Source organism: Folsomia candida, unplaced genomic scaffold, assembly GCF_002217175.1.
Source record: "Folsomia candida strain VU population unplaced genomic scaffold, ASM221717v1 Fcan01_Sc003, whole genome shotgun sequence".
Lineage (NCBI taxonomy): Eukaryota > Metazoa > Arthropoda > Collembola > Entomobryomorpha > Isotomidae > Folsomia > Folsomia candida.
The window spans coordinates 12,451,348-12,468,621 of NW_019091195.1; the positions used below are offsets into that span (position 1 = coordinate 12,451,348).

The 17,274-nt window shown below is 36.7% G+C and overlaps 6 protein-coding genes across 6 annotated transcripts; 3 read left to right on the forward strand and 3 right to left on the reverse strand.

The window, feature by feature from the left end:
* The first annotated feature begins 167 nt into the window (after window positions 1-167).
* LOC110845659 (dyslexia-associated protein KIAA0319) lies at window positions 168-5,527 on the forward strand. Its single transcript, XM_035850388.1, has 19 exons — window positions 168-419; window positions 520-605; window positions 673-798; window positions 878-1,145; window positions 1,235-1,399; window positions 1,468-1,541; window positions 1,638-1,794; window positions 1,885-1,979; window positions 2,051-2,411; window positions 2,482-2,586; window positions 2,847-2,903; window positions 2,992-3,052; window positions 3,150-3,492; window positions 3,635-3,734; window positions 3,810-3,845; window positions 3,941-4,057; window positions 4,156-4,425; window positions 4,522-4,755; window positions 4,827-5,527. Exons 1-19 carry the CDS (start codon window positions 206-208, stop codon window positions 4,985-4,987), a joined length of 3,030 nt encoding a protein of 1,009 aa, XP_035706281.1. The 5' UTR covers window positions 168-205; the 3' UTR covers window positions 4,988-5,527.
* On the reverse strand, window positions 5,288-8,861 carry LOC110845660 (V-type proton ATPase subunit H). The gene is made up of 13 exons (XM_022092117.2): window positions 8,608-8,861; window positions 8,395-8,489; window positions 8,172-8,253; window positions 7,901-8,090; window positions 7,650-7,821; window positions 7,534-7,580; window positions 7,224-7,429; window positions 7,068-7,144; window positions 6,651-6,975; window positions 6,173-6,262; window positions 5,999-6,045; window positions 5,787-5,853; window positions 5,288-5,713 (listed from the first exon to the last, which is right to left on the reverse strand). The coding sequence occupies exons 1-13, from the start codon at window positions 8,844-8,846 to the stop codon at window positions 5,653-5,655; spliced, it is 1,698 nt and encodes a 565-aa protein (XP_021947809.2). The 5' UTR covers window positions 8,847-8,861; the 3' UTR covers window positions 5,288-5,652.
* A 523-nt stretch (window positions 8,862-9,384) lies between these two features.
* Window positions 9,385-11,407, reverse strand: LOC110847057 (iron-sulfur cluster co-chaperone protein HscB). Its single transcript, XM_022093903.2, has 3 exons — window positions 10,504-11,407; window positions 9,753-10,018; window positions 9,385-9,664 (listed from the first exon to the last, which is right to left on the reverse strand). The coding sequence occupies exons 1-3, from the start codon at window positions 11,062-11,064 to the stop codon at window positions 9,535-9,537; spliced, it is 957 nt and encodes a 318-aa protein (XP_021949595.1). The 5' UTR covers window positions 11,065-11,407; the 3' UTR covers window positions 9,385-9,534.
* Window positions 11,408-11,517: 110 nt separating this feature from the next.
* LOC118434834 lies at window positions 11,518-12,997 on the reverse strand. Its single transcript, XM_035849208.1, has 4 exons — window positions 12,418-12,997; window positions 12,147-12,347; window positions 11,968-12,051; window positions 11,518-11,897 (listed from the first exon to the last, which is right to left on the reverse strand). The coding sequence occupies exons 1-4, from the start codon at window positions 12,995-12,997 to the stop codon at window positions 11,707-11,709; spliced, it is 1,056 nt and encodes a 351-aa protein (XP_035705101.1). The 3' UTR covers window positions 11,518-11,706.
* A 279-nt stretch (window positions 12,998-13,276) lies between these two features.
* On the forward strand, window positions 13,277-14,914 carry LOC110847893. The gene is made up of 3 exons (XM_022094927.2): window positions 13,277-13,583; window positions 13,686-14,096; window positions 14,240-14,914. Exons 1-3 carry the CDS (start codon window positions 13,337-13,339, stop codon window positions 14,542-14,544), a joined length of 963 nt encoding a protein of 320 aa, XP_021950619.2. The 5' UTR covers window positions 13,277-13,336; the 3' UTR covers window positions 14,545-14,914.
* Window positions 14,915-15,042: 128 nt separating this feature from the next.
* On the forward strand, window positions 15,043-16,827 carry LOC110846201 (RNA 3'-terminal phosphate cyclase-like protein). The gene is made up of 3 exons (XM_022092862.2): window positions 15,043-15,688; window positions 15,757-16,033; window positions 16,121-16,827. Exons 1-3 carry the CDS (start codon window positions 15,212-15,214, stop codon window positions 16,768-16,770), a joined length of 1,404 nt encoding a protein of 467 aa, XP_021948554.1. The 5' UTR covers window positions 15,043-15,211; the 3' UTR covers window positions 16,771-16,827.
* Window positions 16,828-17,274: the final 447 nt, after the last annotated feature.

The window sequence follows — 17,274 nt, forward strand, 5'->3', positions numbered from 1 at the left end:
AAAATTAAAAGATAAACATTACAAATTCTACGCTAGAGGTAAAAAGTATGATATATATTATATTTAATTGAGACTGACTAAAGTGCAATTTAAGCATAACAAATTATTATTACATTTTAGATCGAGACGACTTCCAAGAACTCTGTTATGTGGGGTTTTTCGAGGAAAAAACCAGTGAGGAAAGGGATACATTAGTTTTGGAACAATGTTAATGCGAAGGTGTGCAGACGAGCAATGCTGTTGGGGGGCAGGTAGAACCGTGACGCTGTTCTGGGTGGCAGTGATACTTTTGCCACCCATCACGATAAGCAACCAAACACCAGGAGTGCCAAACAACAGCCTTGCAACTGTTTCTACCATGCAAGGAGTCAGCAATGATCCATCAACAGAAGCTTCTTGTACACCAGAAGCAGATTTTGGTAATCTCGGATTACATACAAAATTTGTATTTGTATTACAAATACGAGTTACTAAATAATGAATTTTCGAAATAGTAATTATATGATGGTGAATTTCTAGGTTGTGTAAACTGGACAATAGCCAACAGCATAAAAGCAACATGTCCTAATTTTGAGATGAAGATCTGGAGACATTATGCACCACGGGTAATCATTTAAAAAATTCAGTATTATTTAATAATATATAATATATCTGCATATTTACTGTCAAAAGGGTCAAAAAGCAGCAGGCGACTATACAGAAGTTAAGAATGTCACTACTCCTGATGAATGTGCCAAAAGTTGTTGTTTAGATAATACCTGTCACTACGCATTCACTGTTAACGTTACCTGCTACTTGGTAGGTGTCAAACGGTCATGGGTTCATTAATTTCTAAATAATGTCTAAATAACTTATCTATACGCTTTTGGAACTTTAGCTGAACTGTGTGTATGGCAGTTACTTGTGTGCCCCAAATTTATTTGCCGAATTGGCTACAACCACGGATTTTGCAATGGTATTGGTACGAGTTCCGAAATCTACACCATTGTCGGGAATAACTTGCGAAGTGGGTACAGAAACTGCTTGTAAAGCACATCAAAAATGCATCCCGACGAATCACAGATCACGAAATGGAATCTGTGTTTGCGAAAGTGGATTTTATTTCGACACGGATAAGAAAGAGTGCTTGTTGGAGAGTGATAACGGTAATATTGCGCAGTTTGTTTTTAAATACACGTACATAATAAATTAAATTACTAATGTTATAAAATTATTTGGTTTAAAAAATTTACAGTAACGATTAAGACTTCTGAAATTACGACGACTACAACGAGTACTACTACAACTACAACGGTTGCCCCTCCGATTGAACTTACGGTGTCTGTCAATTCCAAAAATGTTACCCTTCCTGAGAATGAAGTTAGTTTATCTGCATACGTCGTTCCTCAAGCCCCTGCAGGTTTTAATTTATCATCGTATGTATTAGCGTTCTTGTCAACTTATTTAATCAGTGACTACTTAACTTAGATCACCCATATTCGTATAAATGGACCCTTATATCTAACCCAGCAGACGATACTGCAACCGTAGAGGGCCAAACAGTAAGAAAATCTATAAATACATTAACAATGTATTCATGTTGTTTCTGGATATTTGTACTTATAAGTAAGCATTAAAACCATAAATATTTTCAACAGACTGACACATTGCGGTTGACAGGTTTCAAAGAAGGGAAGTATGTTTTTCAAATGACAGCCAGTAACTTACAATCAAATGGTTCGGCTAATGCGACCATTAACGTCGAACGTTCAGCCGGTACAAACCAGGCTCCAATTGCCATTATATCTCCTCAAGGTAAGTGATGGACATTAACGTATAAAATCAATGTCTTTCGGTATCCCTTGAATTTATACTTGACTGAATGCATTGTACTGTATTCAACAGAACAGACAATTCAGTTGCCGACGAGCAGTGCAGTGCTGGATGCAAGTTTGTCTACTGATGATGACAAAATTATTTCATATAAATGGGAACTAGGGGTAATAAACTCTATTATTAAATCGGGGTCTCGAATAGTAATAAATAATGGCCTGGAAATTTTATAATTTAGAAAGGGCCAATTTTATACACCCTAAATCCATCCAAAAGTCTTAACTCTTCTACCTTGCAAGTGGAAAATCTAATTCCTGGAAATTACACATTCAAGCTTATCGTTGAGGACAGTGAACATGTTATAAATTCAACGACTGCTAATATAACCGTGATTAAGGAACCAGATTATCCACCCAGTGCGAATCCAGGCAAAGATATCGTCATTTATCTGCCTCAGACTGCCGTCGTGCTCAACGGCAATGCCTCCACAGATGACAAAAAAATTGTGGACTGGGAATGGAAAGCAACTGGAGAACAGACGAAAGCAATTGATATGCAGGATTCTCACACGCCATACCTCAAGGTGTCTCACTTGCAGGGTAAATGTGAATATTCCTTGTTTTTTATCACTTCCAAGTTTTCTAAACTACTTTTTATTTCAATTTCAAGTGGGGCTATACCAATTTGAACTTAAAGTGACAGACGAAGGGGGACAATTTAGTTCCGCTACAGTGCATGTCGTGGTAAAAGAGGCCACAGGAAACCCACCAAAAGGTTAGAACTGAATTTGTTAACCAATGTATAATTTATAACGATACAAAATGGCGGGGGAAGTTGGGGGGACATCTGGATACATTAACATATGCAAGATAGGATTGGTATGAATTTCTGCGGAGAAAATGTCCCCCTGCTTCCGCCGCCACTGATTATAAATCATATGTAGGTATTGTATGATATGGATATAGAAGTTTAACTGATCGTATGCTAATTACTTATGTACACATGATTACGAATGTTATTACTATGCTATGTAGCTGACGCCGGGTCTGACCAAACAACAGTTTTGAACAAGCAAAATTGGCTCATACTTGGTAAGAATCTGAGAGGGTCAAATCCTTGATGGACATAAAATCAATCTATACATTTTATGTTAATTGTAACGAGCTTTTTTCTATGCAGACGGTTCCAAAAGCAAGTCCGATAGCAATAAAATAACACAATACAACTGGTCGCAGATAAGGTAATTTTACTATACTTTAAAAGAGGAAACATTTGATGTAATGAATAATAGTGCATGCGCAATGTTATTAATCACAATTAATTAATTAATACCATAGGGGTCCGAATAATGCGACAATATCAATGATAGAAAATGGCATCAGAGTTAACGTGTCCAGCTTAACCAAAGGAGAATACGAATTTCTTCTGGTTGTTGAAGATGAGTCGAAACTACAAGGAAACAGTACGGTCAAAATCAACGTTATCCAACGTGTCAACGAACCTCCTCATGCAAATGCTGGTGGCAACATTGATGTCAAGCTTCCAAAATCCCTTGTTCTACTCAACGGATCTGCTTCAAGTGATGACGTTAAAATTGTCAGTTGGGCATGGGAAAGGCTACCCGATTCCTTGGCTGCTGGTGTAATATTGCAGGGTTCAGATACTGCATCAATTTTGCAGGTATCGTTATTAAACTTTTATGCATATTTTTTTGTCTTGGAGTGTGTTACATTCATGCTATTTGAAATTAGTAATCTTTCAGTATGTACTTGTACATGCATATTCTTAGTTCGTTGTTTGTGCTAAACAAAATTATCTCTAGCTCACGGATCTGGTTCCTGGAAAATATATGTTCAAGTTGACCGTGAAAGACGAACAAGGGACTGCAGACGAAGACGTTGCTATTTTAACCGTTGCAGGAGGTTTGTATAAATTTGTACTACTGATATTTGGAAGAATTAAAGCTGTATGCATTATTTATTTTATTTATCTCAAAGAATCTCATGAACGTGAATTAGTCGAAGTAGTGCTAGGTAAGAAATTATTTATTTATTTAAAACACAGCACCATACAATCAATTATCAGTAAAAACAAACAACCTACTTACCAAACCTATGCTCACTTCTAGGAGTTCAACTTAATCAACTCACGGAATCTGATAAGAATAAAGTGATTCTTCAGTTAGCATTACTCTTACATGACACAAAGTTGCTTCTAAATCATATTCAAGCTCAGCTTCACTCTGGTACGTTACATATGTAATTACGGTTTCACAAATAATAAATAGGTAAAGTGGTGTTGACTTTGGAATGTAAAATTACAAGTATTATCCTTTCTGTGTAGGAAATGCTGTGCTGCAACTACACGGGGAATCAAAATTAGGAGAGATTGTCAACGGCTCACAACTTGCAGGACAATTAAGGCGACGTTTATATCAAGATGCTGGACTGTTGCAATTTCCAATATATTCGATAGATACCAAACTGTGCTTGGATAGCTGCTCAAATCACGGGACTTGTCAGGATACTCCAGATGGCAGAGAATGTGTTTGTAGTGCGTTCTGGATGGAAAATATTCTCAAGAGAAAATTTGGGAACAAGGAACGAAATTGTGGTTTGTAGAAATTAAATGGAAATAATTGTTTATGTTTAAAAAATGTCACGCTATTCTTGAATAGAGTGATGTGATTTTGAATTTGATTCATTACAGAATGGAGTAAAATTTATGTGGGAGTAGTTGTATCTCTGCTACTTACTATGATGTTTGCGTTGATGTGGAGTCTTTCGTTTATTTTCCGAAGAAACTTTAAAGCCTTAAAAGAAAACCAAAATACTAATTCTTCCAGCAGTCCAAGTAATGGGAAACGCTCTTATCACGCCAATAAGAAACAGTATACACTTTTGGACGATGACGATGAAGAATTGGAATTACGTACTCAAGAAGGTTAACTCAGAGATAATTTGTAACATAATTTAATGTTAAAGCCCTCAATTTTTATGCATGTATCTACATAGATGAAGATGATGCAGAATCCGAGGACAGTGACTCGGATATTCTCTTTGAAACCCATTCTAAAAGGTCAAAATCTAAAAATGGCAGCTTGCTCATGTTACCTTTAACCGGAAATGGAATTCGTAATGGAATTTTGAAAAATTCGAGAAGAGTGAAGACTTGAATACACCATGAACAAAATAGGTAGTGCGGAACCCTTTTCATTTGACTGAACCGAGCTAGTTTTAGTACGAATTGCTCTCTTAAATTGTTATTAGTTCATAGCAATATTTTTAAAGCAATGCAAAGTTTTAATTTGTTATGCATACTTACTTAATTCTGATTAACGTCAATAACTTTTATTGTCAATGTTATGTAAACACCTCAGCTCTGTGTGTTTTAACGAAAGTCCGTGAAATATGTGATTTTTATGATTCTAGTCAACAGCATAATCGCACTGTAACGAAAACATTCCTTATTATTATCTCTTTCAAAATACTTTTTATTTAACGCTGAACAATTTCTGAACAAATAAATCTTATTCTTACTACTACAAAAACAAATGACTAAATGATTTAATGTCCTTGTTCTAGTCGTAAATTAATCTGGGACTAGCTTTTCTACATTTGAAACGGAATTGCACTGAAAAACACTGTTGGAATGTTGAAAACTTGTTGGAAATTACTGAAATCAGTTAATATTATATTCTTATCACCATCACCAATCAAACTATTTAGCACTACAACAAGTACACCATTGACCAGCCGGACTCTGCAATTTAGTTATTAATAATGGTGGAGAAACTCTCATGTCTAATCTTCATCCGATCCCATTACAATTTTCAGATATTTACGCGGACGCTTTTGCAGGTACTTTGGTCTCTTGTTCCAATTTTTTACCCAAATACTCCCTATGAAAGTATATAAAAAATCAATCCTGACCATGTCATGCAATATAACTATGTAAAGTGATTAGTTAGGTACCAATTATGAACCATGAGTTTTTGGACAGACAACAGAGCTTCATATCTAACGTTAGTGTCTTGATGGGCTAAAAATATGGGAGAAAACAAATGTGATTTAATTTAATTGTTAATACATAATAAGCAGCATGCAATTTTAACCCTCACTTTTTTACGCAATTTTTGATATTTACGAGTCGTGAATCACTACTCTAATGAAAATAAACGACTTACCCAAAAGAGTCATAACCACTTGCTTCCCTCCAAGTTGCTCGATTACGCTAAAAAATGCAATATAAAAGTCATTACTTTTACGCAATCAAAGAACCGATGCTGAAACAAGTAGTGTAATAAATCTAACTATTATACACATTATGCAAAAATTAAAAGTACTAAATATGTACGTACGTTTTTCCTCTGGGATAGTGACGGACAAATTCGCCAATATCATAGCATGCCACGCTGAGCACCGTAGGATCCTTTGAAGATTCCAGCAATCTGTATTAAGTTAACAGTTGATGTCATTGGAAAAATTATTTTGTTCTAAATGGCATGTCTTTATTATATGTATAAAAATCTTGTAAGGGGCCGAATGGTGATCTCATAGTCAGACGCCTATCCGAATCAAGCAGAGGATTGGTAAATAGGAAAATACTCTGGGCCTGACTCGGGCTAACTGAAGTCTGCAGTACTCTGGGTATTTTTATTGACGTTGACAAATAAACAAATGTTTGGCATTTCCGGTTGATAAATTTTGCATTATTATATAAATTATCTTGACCAATTGTATAATTATGTACAAATGTTGAATTAAGATGTGTGCCTCCAATAAATACTCTAATTATCCAGCACTAGTTTCTAGCTTGTCATGGAGTAATTCACTTACCGAATTAAAATCTTCAATAGTTCGTAGTTCTTTTCTGTTAGTCTGGAAGCGTTTTCACGCCAAAACTTTTCAGACTTGTGGACTGGAGACCATTCCAATCGGCCTGATTTAATCTCGGTAGAATACTCATCAAATGAGCTAAGATCTACAATTGAAGCCATTAATTTGTCGCTGAGGAAAGTAATGTCTCCTTGAATATCTTCATCGTCAAATTTGCGTTGCTGAAGAATCTCTAAGTGCTTTAGAACTTTTGACTGAACCATTGCGATGCAGTGCTCCTTGCAGATTTGCTCATCTTCAGGTTTTTCAATCAGATTACGGAAAACTATGGGGGAAACGAACTAAGTGTTAAATCACGACTCCCTTACATATGTATAAATTCACAACTTTAAAAATATTATTCTAATTCTAGCCAACCTGCTACAACAATTCTGGTAACTTTTTCTTTCACACTGTCACTTAGGATGTCAGCGAGAATGGGAATGACCGTATATCTGTAAAATTATACATTTATTTTCATAATCTAAATATATCAAAAGGCAAAGTTAAGATTACTATTAAAAAGTAACAAACTTGTTCATTTTTTCAGCTAGAGCTGAATTGAAAGTGAGAACCCATAAGCAAAAGCAAAGTTGATATTGAATTTGAAAATTGTGGCGTCCGGACAGCACTGACACGAGTGTGGAGATTCCATCAACATTTATGAAAGCGAAACGGTATTCATCAATCCTTAACATCATTTGTAGACAACGAGCAACCGACTGGATATATTCATTTTCCTACACATAATAATCCAAAAGACAGACCAGATTTAAATAATGTCACATCTACGTTTGTGCATTGTAATTTCCAATTAAATAATAAGTAATAAACATCCTATTACGGGAATGCGGAGTTGATCCTTTAACCACGTGAGGTAAAAATGTAAATCTGAAAACGAGTCAAATAATTAGGCCAAAATCAAAGCAGAGTATATACAAAAATAAAATAAAGAATAACCAGATCCATCCATCAGATCTCGACTCCAACAGGCCATTTTTGCTAGTATTCGCGATGTCATATTGGTAATAAAACCATCTTGCCGATTTAGCATATTAAGGAACGGTGCCCACACTGATTCCTTCTTCTTCCTAGCATACTCTTTGAATATCTCGGCCCTCCCTTTGTCTTCCTGAGTAATATATGAAAGAAATTTGTAATTTAAAATGTGATGTAAATTAAAGTTCATGCACGATATTGAAAAATCATACAATGAGCATTTCATCAACTAAGACGAGAATGTAGTAAATCGTCTGGTCCTTCGATACATGCCCCATCAAATTCAGGAATGTTTTTGCACATTGCATACGTTGTTCTTCCAAAAGTTGGTCTTTTGCTTTTCCATTTGCTCCGTCAAAAGCGACAATAAAGTTGTAATCTTCTTGTGAAATCATTTGGCATCTAATTTGATAATAATAAAATGTTGATGTTGAATAATTGAGTTTAATATTTTTTGGGAAACGCCCTTGCAAAATTTATTACTGTAGATATGATTGCCAGTTAACTCTCTGCGCCCGAACATCATTAGCTTTCTGTTGTAACAGGCTGGTTGCTGCCATCAAATCTATTAAACATAGTTATACAAATATTAGAAAATGAAGCGATATTTGTATAAAATGTGTGTAAGGTCTTGAAATCTAGGGTCAAGTGTTAAGTTGTGAGTGAAATAAAATGAAATGTCAAAACAAATTGATTATTAAACTACCTCCTTTCTCCAGATCTTCAGGGACGACGACAGCAAATCTAGCATCCTCACTTGAAGCAGCCATCTTGCAACACTCCTCCTTAACTTGGGTGTGCCTGGACAATTCGAATTGAAATATTTAAAAAGAATTTAGCGTAAACTCTTCTTTCGCTGCTCTTCAATACGGAGAAGAGCTGCGTATAATATTCTGCTTGTAGCACAAACAAAACACACCCATTGCTGGTGCCACCACAATTGAGCAGATGTGAATCACGTGAATTTGAGATATACTGTGATGTGCATGAGGATGACACAAAGACTGGACAAATTATGGCCCTTCCTGGTTCTGGGAATTTACTTCGGTTATCATAATCGATTGGTTGACCCTTGACATTGGCAAGCAATGGAGTTTTGACAGCATCGCCAGAATTACTCTCCGAAACCTTTTCATCCCACATTCCCCCGAACGCCATAGTTGCCCATTGTTAGGTGCTCAAGTCATTGGAATGAAGATAATAAGTATTATTATTATTTATTATTAAAATCCATTGACTAGCAAATCTCAAATCTAAAGTAAGAATTGATATATCTGTAATTATATGCATTGTATTTCCAAGGCTAGAACACAGTTAAAATTTGGTAAAAGCTTGACTGATGCATTTTTCATGGAATAAATTATTATTGCAATTGAGCTTATGCAATTTCGGGTCGAATAACGAAGGGGTTAGAAGTCTAAAAGTTGATATGTATATCCAGCTGAAATTTTGCGTCTAAAAACGATTCATGACCAGTAAGTACTAGATGTTGGAATTTCAAAATTTTTATGCCAGTTACCCGGTAGAATTCACGCTAAATGCAAGATTTAGAGCAAAATATTCAACTATTTAGTATCATAATGGACTAATACAAATATGTACTAATGAATATTCGGGCTACTCAAGAAATTCTGAGAGGTTTTTCATATTCTTGGATCCAACTGATTTGAAAGTAGTGAATTTGTCGACGCTAAAATTATTGGTAAAGACTAGACTAGATTTATTCAGATGTACTTCCTGCACCCAAAAATATAGATTTTAACAGTACAGAATCTATACTACAGATAGTTTATGCTCAGTCACAAAATTAATATAATCCATCAACCCGATACATTTTATTGATTAGTTATTCCACAATGTTTAGCTTGGACTTGAGCTCCTTCAATTTGCTTTGAAGTGTGTCGAAATATTTCATTCTTGCCAAAATTATCTTGGCTTCATCAATCTTATTCTCCGTGAATGCAACATTAAGGTCACTGCAACAAAATTTTCATTGATACACATGGCAAATCGAAATCTTTATATTTGTATTGTAACCTCATCTCCAAACTTAACTAAAACTACCTTTGCAATTGCGTCAAAACCTTGTCATTTTCCTCTCTAAAGTGTCGCCAGTCTTTTTCTGATTCGAGTTCCTCTAGCCTTTCATTTAGGGTCATCACTTCTTCAAGGAAGGTAGGCTCGCTGGTGATCTCCTTTTCAATGTCCCCCAGAGGGTCCTTCACCCCCCGGAGCTGGAGAAGATAGCGACCTCGATCAATGGGGCTCGCCAGAGTGGAAAATGCCTTGTTAATCAGAGAAGATAGCTCTTGGCTCGCCTCCTCCTCCTCCTGTAAAACACAACGTCACTTACTAGTTAGCATATTTTAGACTTATCGTTGTCTTCATAAATGTCATTTATCATGTATTATGTCATTGTATCATGAGAGTACAGGAATAAAAGTCGAGTATAAAATAGGTTTAATATTGAAGTAATTTCATCGGCATCTAAGGACATTTTCTTGAATTATTTTTATTGCGAGCTTTCTTTCACATACAGTGAACTTCGTCAGGCAAAGTTTTATTAATATTTTAGTTATATTTTTGAGATGAGAAAAAGAGTTGTAGACCAACAACGAGTAGCATAGAATATTTTCTTCCATGACCAATTATTAATATTTATTAATATGTATGTCCAACTCTATTGTGGTCGGAGAGAGATGGAAATGAAGAGGCTGAGGGTTGAGTAAGTGAGGAGACTCGTGAGGTCAAATAGCTAGCCTGCTGGCCAAGAGGTGAAAAAGTGGAATGGAAAATTGTTGGACAGACGACTGACCTTTCCCTTGCCGGCAAAGAGATCTGGGTGCAGTTTCTTCTGGAGTCTCCTCACAGTCGCAGCCAGCTCGTCCACGTCCACGGCGAAACTTTGCTCCTTCACGCCCAGCAACTCGTAGAAGGAAGGTCTCCACACCCCACGCCGAGTATCGCCATCACCACCCACAACCACACGCTGAGGGCTCCCACACCCGGAACAGAGAAGGTAATCCAACTCCGAACCACTCTCCAACTTTTGCTTGCACTTCCAACAATGGACGCCATTTTCTACCGGTTTTCCGCTAAAGCACTTACTTATCATTATAACTTGTGACATTGGGAGGGTAAGACAACTAGGCACTGACGTAATAACGTGACCTTTGTGGGGTTGGGTCTTCCTTTCTTTGGGGGAGGAGATTGATCGTGAGAATGAACGGATTATCTGCTGATGGCAGGGGGTGGGGTTGTTTTTAGCATAAGTTTTAAGCATTTTTGGGCTCCAGCGTTCCTTTATTGCATGGGTATAAATATTAGCAAAGGACAATAATTGTTGTGGCGTAATCCGCCGTTCCAAAATGCCCATGACAAGGGGGAGCGAGAGTAAGATAATTAAAAGAATAATTAATTTATATTTGTATTTAGAACTTGACCAACTCAATTAGATTTTAAAAACATACAGAGTTACAGTTCACATTATAAATAATCACATGCATCTGATAAGGCACAAGGTTAGTTCGCTCAAAGAACAATCAAATTAATTTGGCCATGTTCTTTGCACTAATACTATACTTATTATTATGACGAGTAACGACAAAAGAAGCGAGTTGAAATGAAACCTTGAATTGTCAAGTTGAAAGAAATTCTTCTTTGAAAAAACGAAACCTCTGAAAACTTGGAGAGAGAAAGCAATGAACTTTGCCGGCTCCTCCGCTCAAATCCGACACAAACTCAAAGGCAATTCCCATTTTTCCTCTAACCCTCGTTTCATCTTATCCCTCGTCGTCAGTCGTATGAAATTCTACAACTCTTTTTATGCAGTTTTACCCATCATGCCACATTTTATTCGAATAATTAGTTTCTTATTACAATTAAGCTAATAAACGATTTAGTTTCAATATAGGACGACTCTAATTTGCATATAATCATGAAATAATCATTACATTAATTGTGTACGATCCATTAAGTAGCATTCTCTGGATTACTCTGAGTCATGATTACGCATTGATTACGATGGCTTTGGTGGTCGTCGAATTCGGTTCGGCGTAATCCCAAATCCCCAATTATCCAGTGGTCCTCCCCAACTTGAGTTGCTGAAGAGAAAGCTGTCATTTAAAGATCCGAGGCGAGGTCCTGAAAAAATGTTCCTGAGGACGTTTTCTCTCTGCTGCAACAAGTTGTACTGCCATTCTGTACTGCCTGGTGGAGGTGGGGAAAGAAATAAAGACAACATTAATCTAACTGCTAAATTGGTGGAGGTGGCTGCTACCTCGACTTTCATAGGGAACAGGATGTATCTCCACTTTCTCAAGAAATGTCACCTTCTTATTGCACATTCCGTCTTTGGAAATACCTAGTGAAGACGCAAATTTATTATTTAGTACATGAAATATTAAAGATTATAAATACGTGTATATGATTATTTTTTTACAATCATGAATTTCATACCCATATTGTCCCCAATGTTCTTATTATGTAGGTCACACTTATTCAAGGTGGTTGTCTTTAGTTTGTTAACTGTTTTTGGCCTGACTTTGCTGATGCCCAAATTACTCGACGAAGAGAGCTTTAAGATTGACTTTAGCTTTGTCACTGGAATTGGTTCAGGTTCTTCTGATGACTTTTTGCTTTGATCTGACCCTTTACGCCCTGTTATATGAAAAATATTGAGTGTAATCATGGATTACGTGTCACGTCATATCATATAATATATTTTTACCAGTTGGAAGTTTCATCTCACTCCCAAGGCTGGCTCGGGAAGATGACGGTCGAGGTGTACGAGCAATGTTTTTGATAAAATTTGGTGGCTTGTTATTGCTCCTGATTTCTGCAAATGAAAAAGATTTTTCTGCTTGTCTCAACGAGGTAAATGCTGAGTTGAGATGATCTGTTGCTGATGAAGTAGACGATTTTGATTTTAGGTTGTTCATGTGAATACTGTTGCTGTTTTTGGTACCGCTAGGAACTTGGTTTAAAGTCACTGTTTTAGGCTTTGGAGGTTTTTCAAAAGGAATTCCTTGTTTTATGACGACGCCTTGTCCTCCTCCTTTTCCTTGAGTTTCTTGCAGTTTTCCTCCCTGATTCTTGTTCTTGTTACTAGTTTCATCCTCAACATACGACAATACTTCCTGTAAAGTGCAGTTGGTTCCTCCAAACAATTTCGAGGCAACGCTTGCTGCATGAAATGCTATCGGACTCAAAACCTTCTTGCGAACTTGCATCTCCGAAAGAGATGCCAAGTATGGTGACATTGATGGAGATTTCTTCGAATTGCTTTTCTGTGAATCCGAATTTTGCATGTTGACAGTGTTAACCTATATGATGATATATGTAGATAAGATGCACACTCTATGCACGAATCTTATGATATTATGTACGGGTATAACATTTCTCCTATGTGATGATAAGATTGGGATTATTGGTGCAAGATCATATCATTTTTTGTTAGAAATACTCTTGAAACTCAAGTTATTCGTGAGTTTAATTCCTAGCCAACGCAAAACTCCTTTACTTGAGGACAACAGAAAAGTTTATTATTTTGTCTCATACTACTAAATAAAATAATACTTTGTTATTGAGTAATTGGAAATTATTTGTTTCTTATTTGTACAGGACCAGTACGCCAGAGAGGAAGTACCATGTATCATCGTAGAGCAATGATCAGCAATCCTTCCAGGATTGATCGGGATGACGAGAAGAGAATGCTGCCTTGTCGATACTTTTTGGCTGGATTCTGTCACAAAGGTCCGCGTTGCAAGTTCTTCCACCCCAATATGCATATTCGTGAGCCCTTCATAAGAGTTCCGGACCTTCCATCGAGCTTCTCTGTAATCCCTCAGCCTGGTCGACCTCGTCGTGAAGGGGTCCAGTCATTACTCAACATGAGTGAGTATTACGTATTTAACTATTAATTTTTTTAAACTAATTCTTACTTTGCATAATTAATTGACTGATACTAGTAACACGTATTTAAATTCACTGATTCAGCTCGTCCTAGGTCCAGACCATCAACCGATGGTGGTGGCTTCCAAACTCCTGCATCTACAAACTCTGTAGCTTCGCTTTCGCCAAGAAGTCAGGGCAATGAATTTGGAAGGAGACACATTATGAGTCCCACGTCTCATGCATATTCCGAATATCAGGCTTGTTCACGTCTGATGACCGATTACAATGAAGAAGACGATGAAGATTTTGATGAAAAGTCAAATTATCAGGAACGCAGACAAATTCAAAACACTATTTTCAATCACATCGATTGGAGCGAATTTCTCGTTCCAGGAGTTTCACCACCCCAACCAACTCCAGTTCCGGACCTTCCGTCGAGCTTCTCTGTGGTTTCTCAGCCTGGTCGACCAGGTCGGCCTCGTCGTGAAGGGGTGCAATCATTGCTTAACATGAGTGAGTATTACGTACTTACCTATTTATTATTTAAATATATCTTGCTTAATATGAGTAAGTTCTTACAAAACAACTCCACGTAACTTATATCTGCAATAATTATGTGCTAGTATTTATTATTTATTCATCATGTATTTGTTCAGGTGGTCCTAGATCAAGACCTGCAACTGATTTTCGAATTTTGGCATCAGCAAACTCTGCGTCTTCGCTTTCACCAAGCAGCCAGGCCAATGAAATATTTGCAAGACGCCACGTTCTGAGTTCTTCGGCCGATCATCAAGCTGGTTCACGTGGGATGGATACGAATGACGACGAAAATTCCCCTGAACGTGAACAGATTCAAAATACTGTTTTTAATCACATTAATTGGAGCGAGTTTCTCGTTCCAGGAGTTTCGCCACCGGAACCAACTCCAATAGTTCCAGATCCAGGAACAACGCCAGTATAGAAAGTACTACTACTACATACTCCAACTATCATTTCTCATCGCCCTCGTGTCGTATATATTATAAATTTCGGAATTGAATTGGTCGAATGATTTAATCGCTCTTTTCTATGCTATTGCTTATTAATGCTGTAATTAATTATATAGATTAAGGAATTATTGGCTTGCTTTCCTTTGTAATTTCTACAGTTTCAATATTTATATACCGTATACTCAATATTATACTAGAACTGATTATATACTAGTATAGTCTCACTCTAATAGTGCAAAAAACATTAGTTACCGTTAAAACTGGATTAAACTTATTACACAATTCATGTAAAAATAGCTAAATGGAAGTAAAGTTTGTGATACAAAATCTCACTTTTCTCAACTTGACAAGTCTCAATCACAGAATTAGAGTATTACTTACCCTCATGTCTCAATCTACCTCATGGAAGGTAGATATTAAATACAACAGTATAGTAATGCGGGGCACTTAGTCGCCTTTATGCACCGGGAACATCACAAACCAGCCGATCTCCACGCGGAGTTTGTTGTGACTTGTGACTTCTACATTCAACATTCTCGTTTGAATTAATTGAACTTCGAAGTTATAAAAGTTTTAAAAATTAAACTACTTAGTCAATTAAAGGTCATAAGGAAGGGCTATTTTAAAACCTATTTCGTAATGGAGGAAAGTCTCCTCTCCAAAAAGAAGCTCTTCTTTTCGCAAGGAAGTAACTACTTTCGCCAACGACTTGTGCTCTCTCTCCTCTCCGCCCGACCTGTCCATATTTCCGAAATACGATCTCAGTCTCCCTTCCAGGTGGGCGTCACTGACTACGAGGTCTCCTTTGTACGTCTCCTGGACAAGTTATCCAACGGATCCAAGATAAAGATAAGTGAAACGGGGACTGAGGTCACTCTCATTCCAGGGACGTTAGCAGGAGGAACGATAAGCCACGTTTGTGCCGAGTCTCGACCACTGAGTTACTACTTGGAACCTGTCCTTCTACTCGCACCATTCTTCAAGAAACCACTCCGACTCACACTCAAGGGGAGAATTCAAAATAATGACGGTGCTGTTGGGTATAATTCCGTCTATAAATTGAAACATGCTGCTTTTCCACTTATGGAAACATTCGGAATTGAACCGGATTTGCAGGTAATTTAAAAGATTTGACAATAAAAATCTCAAAGTGAATTATCTTCTTATTATGATTTTGATGATAGATCAAATCCAGGAGTTTTGAAGAATCAGAAGTATTATTCACATCTACAGTCAAGAAACAACTGCTCACCCTTAGAAATCAATTGAATCAAGAATCAGGAAAGGTGAAAAAGATTCGAGGATTGGTATATGGATTTCGAGTGTCGCCTCAAATGCTGAATAGAGTCATTACAGCTGCAAAAGGAGTGTTCCTTCCCTTCATTAATGATGTATTCATTACGAGCGACGCAGTGAAGAACTCAAAATCTAAACATCCTGGATATGGTCTAGTTTTGTATGGTTAGTTTATTTGGTTATTTTCTGAATATGCATCAAACCCTGATCTCACATTTTTTGATTCTACGTAAATATATTCTTAAATTTTAGCTGAAACAACGCGAAATATTGTCTATGCCACTGACGGATTCATAGGGAGAGAAGAATTGGAGAAATCAAATGAACACTCTCTGATGAATCCACTGTCAAATACAAACTTGACCCCAGCAGGAGTTAAAGGGCAGAAAAAAAGAGCTTTCAGTCTGTTTCCTGATGATGATGATGATGATAATCATGATAACTATATTGAGGGATCTTCAGCTAAAAACCCCAAAAAAATGCGCAAACTAATGGATGATGGAGATACGAAGAGCACAAATTCATCATTAACCACAACAGCAAAGTCATACGCAAAAAGTCCAGAAGAGCTGGGAATTGAGATATCTAAGCTATTGTTGTCCGAAATCGCAACAGAGTCCAGAGTTGACTCTGTGTTTCAGTGGTTAGTGTTGGGATTTATGACTTTAGGGCCGAAAGATGTGACTTCCGTAGTAATGGGCCCCCTTACACCATTTACGGTACAATTTCTTAGAGATGTAAAAACGTTTTTTGGCGTTACTTTTAAAATTGAAGATTATTTTGATTCTCTGAAAAATGGTAATGTAGACGAAGATGATGAGGATAGATCTAAGCGAAAGAAATTGTACAAAATGTCTTGCTTAGGAACTGGGTACATAAATTTGAACAAAACGATGGTGTAATTTTCATGAGCAAGTGAAAACATGATAATAAATACATTGAATTTATACAAACCAAAACCATATAAAATATACATTTGATGTTTGCCTCGTCATCATATCCATGTAAGTGTTGCAATAAGATTATCAAAATTATCATTCGATTAACCTTATCAATAATTAGCACTTGAAATATTTTGTAGCTCAATCATAAAGTCAATATTTAGCTTCAATCAAAGGATTGAAGGTCAACCATAATACATTTTTTCACTCGCCGATATTACATGCTCCTCTTCACCAATATGCACAAAAACCGTTCATTTTGTGCATACACATAAAATACATGCACGCTAAAAATATACGTTAGGATGACTAAAGTTGAACCATGTAGTAAGAGTAGTCCAGGCCAGGCTTATTTTATTTACTCGGAAGGAAATGCGATTCGATTCACTTGTGTACTTTCATCTGAAAAATTAGTAATAGTCTAACAGAGCAGAGTGACACATCCAAATCCATTTTACTTTTTTT

Coding starts and splice junctions, on each gene's coding strand:
- LOC110845659 (XM_035850388.1), top strand. CDS start 206: ATGTTAATGCGAAGGTGTGCAGACGAGCAATGCTGTTGGGGGGCAGGT. Junction 799..877: donor TTAACGTTACCTGCTACTTG/GTAGGTGTCAAA, acceptor TTGGAACTTTAG/CTGAACTGTGTGTATGGCAG. Junction 3,735..3,809: donor TATTTTAACCGTTGCAGGAG/GTTTGTATAAAT, acceptor TTTATCTCAAAG/AATCTCATGAACGTGAATTA.
- LOC110845660 (XM_022092117.2), bottom strand. CDS start 8,846: ATGGCGTTCGGGGGAATGTGGGATGAAAAGGTTTCGGAGAGTAATTCT. Junction 8,091..8,171: donor AACTGGCAATCATATCTACA/GTAATAAATTTT, acceptor TTATCAAATTAG/ATGCCAAATGATTTCACAAG. Junction 7,822..7,900: donor TAGTTGATGAAATGCTCATT/GTATGATTTTTC, acceptor TATATTACTCAG/GAAGACAAAGGGAGGGCCGA.
- LOC110847057 (XM_022093903.2), bottom strand. CDS start 11,064: ATGGGCATTTTGGAACGGCGGATTACGCCACAACAATTATTGTCCTTT. Junction 10,019..10,503: donor TCTTTGCCGGCAAGGGAAAG/GTCAGTCGTCTG, acceptor TGTGTTTTACAG/GAGGAGGAGGAGGCGAGCCA. Junction 9,665..9,752: donor GTTTTGACGCAATTGCAAAG/GTAGTTTTAGTT, acceptor ATTTTGTTGCAG/TGACCTTAATGTTGCATTCA.
- LOC118434834 (XM_035849208.1), bottom strand. CDS start 12,997: ATGCAAAATTCGGATTCACAGAAAAGCAATTCGAAGAAATCTCCATCA. Junction 12,052..12,146: donor GAACATTGGGGACAATATGG/GTATGAAATTCA, acceptor CGTCTTCACTAG/GTATTTCCAAAGACGGAATG. Junction 11,898..11,967: donor TGTTCCCTATGAAAGTCGAG/GTAGCAGCCACC, acceptor CACCTCCACCAG/GCAGTACAGAATGGCAGTAC.
- LOC110847893 (XM_022094927.2), top strand. CDS start 13,337: ATGTATCATCGTAGAGCAATGATCAGCAATCCTTCCAGGATTGATCGG. Junction 13,584..13,685: donor CCAGTCATTACTCAACATGA/GTGAGTATTACG, acceptor TCACTGATTCAG/CTCGTCCTAGGTCCAGACCA. Junction 14,097..14,239: donor GCAATCATTGCTTAACATGA/GTGAGTATTACG, acceptor GTATTTGTTCAG/GTGGTCCTAGATCAAGACCT.
- LOC110846201 (XM_022092862.2), top strand. CDS start 15,212: ATGGAGGAAAGTCTCCTCTCCAAAAAGAAGCTCTTCTTTTCGCAAGGA. Junction 15,689..15,756: donor GAATTGAACCGGATTTGCAG/GTAATTTAAAAG, acceptor TTTTGATGATAG/ATCAAATCCAGGAGTTTTGA. Junction 16,034..16,120: donor ATATGGTCTAGTTTTGTATG/GTTAGTTTATTT, acceptor CTTAAATTTTAG/CTGAAACAACGCGAAATATT.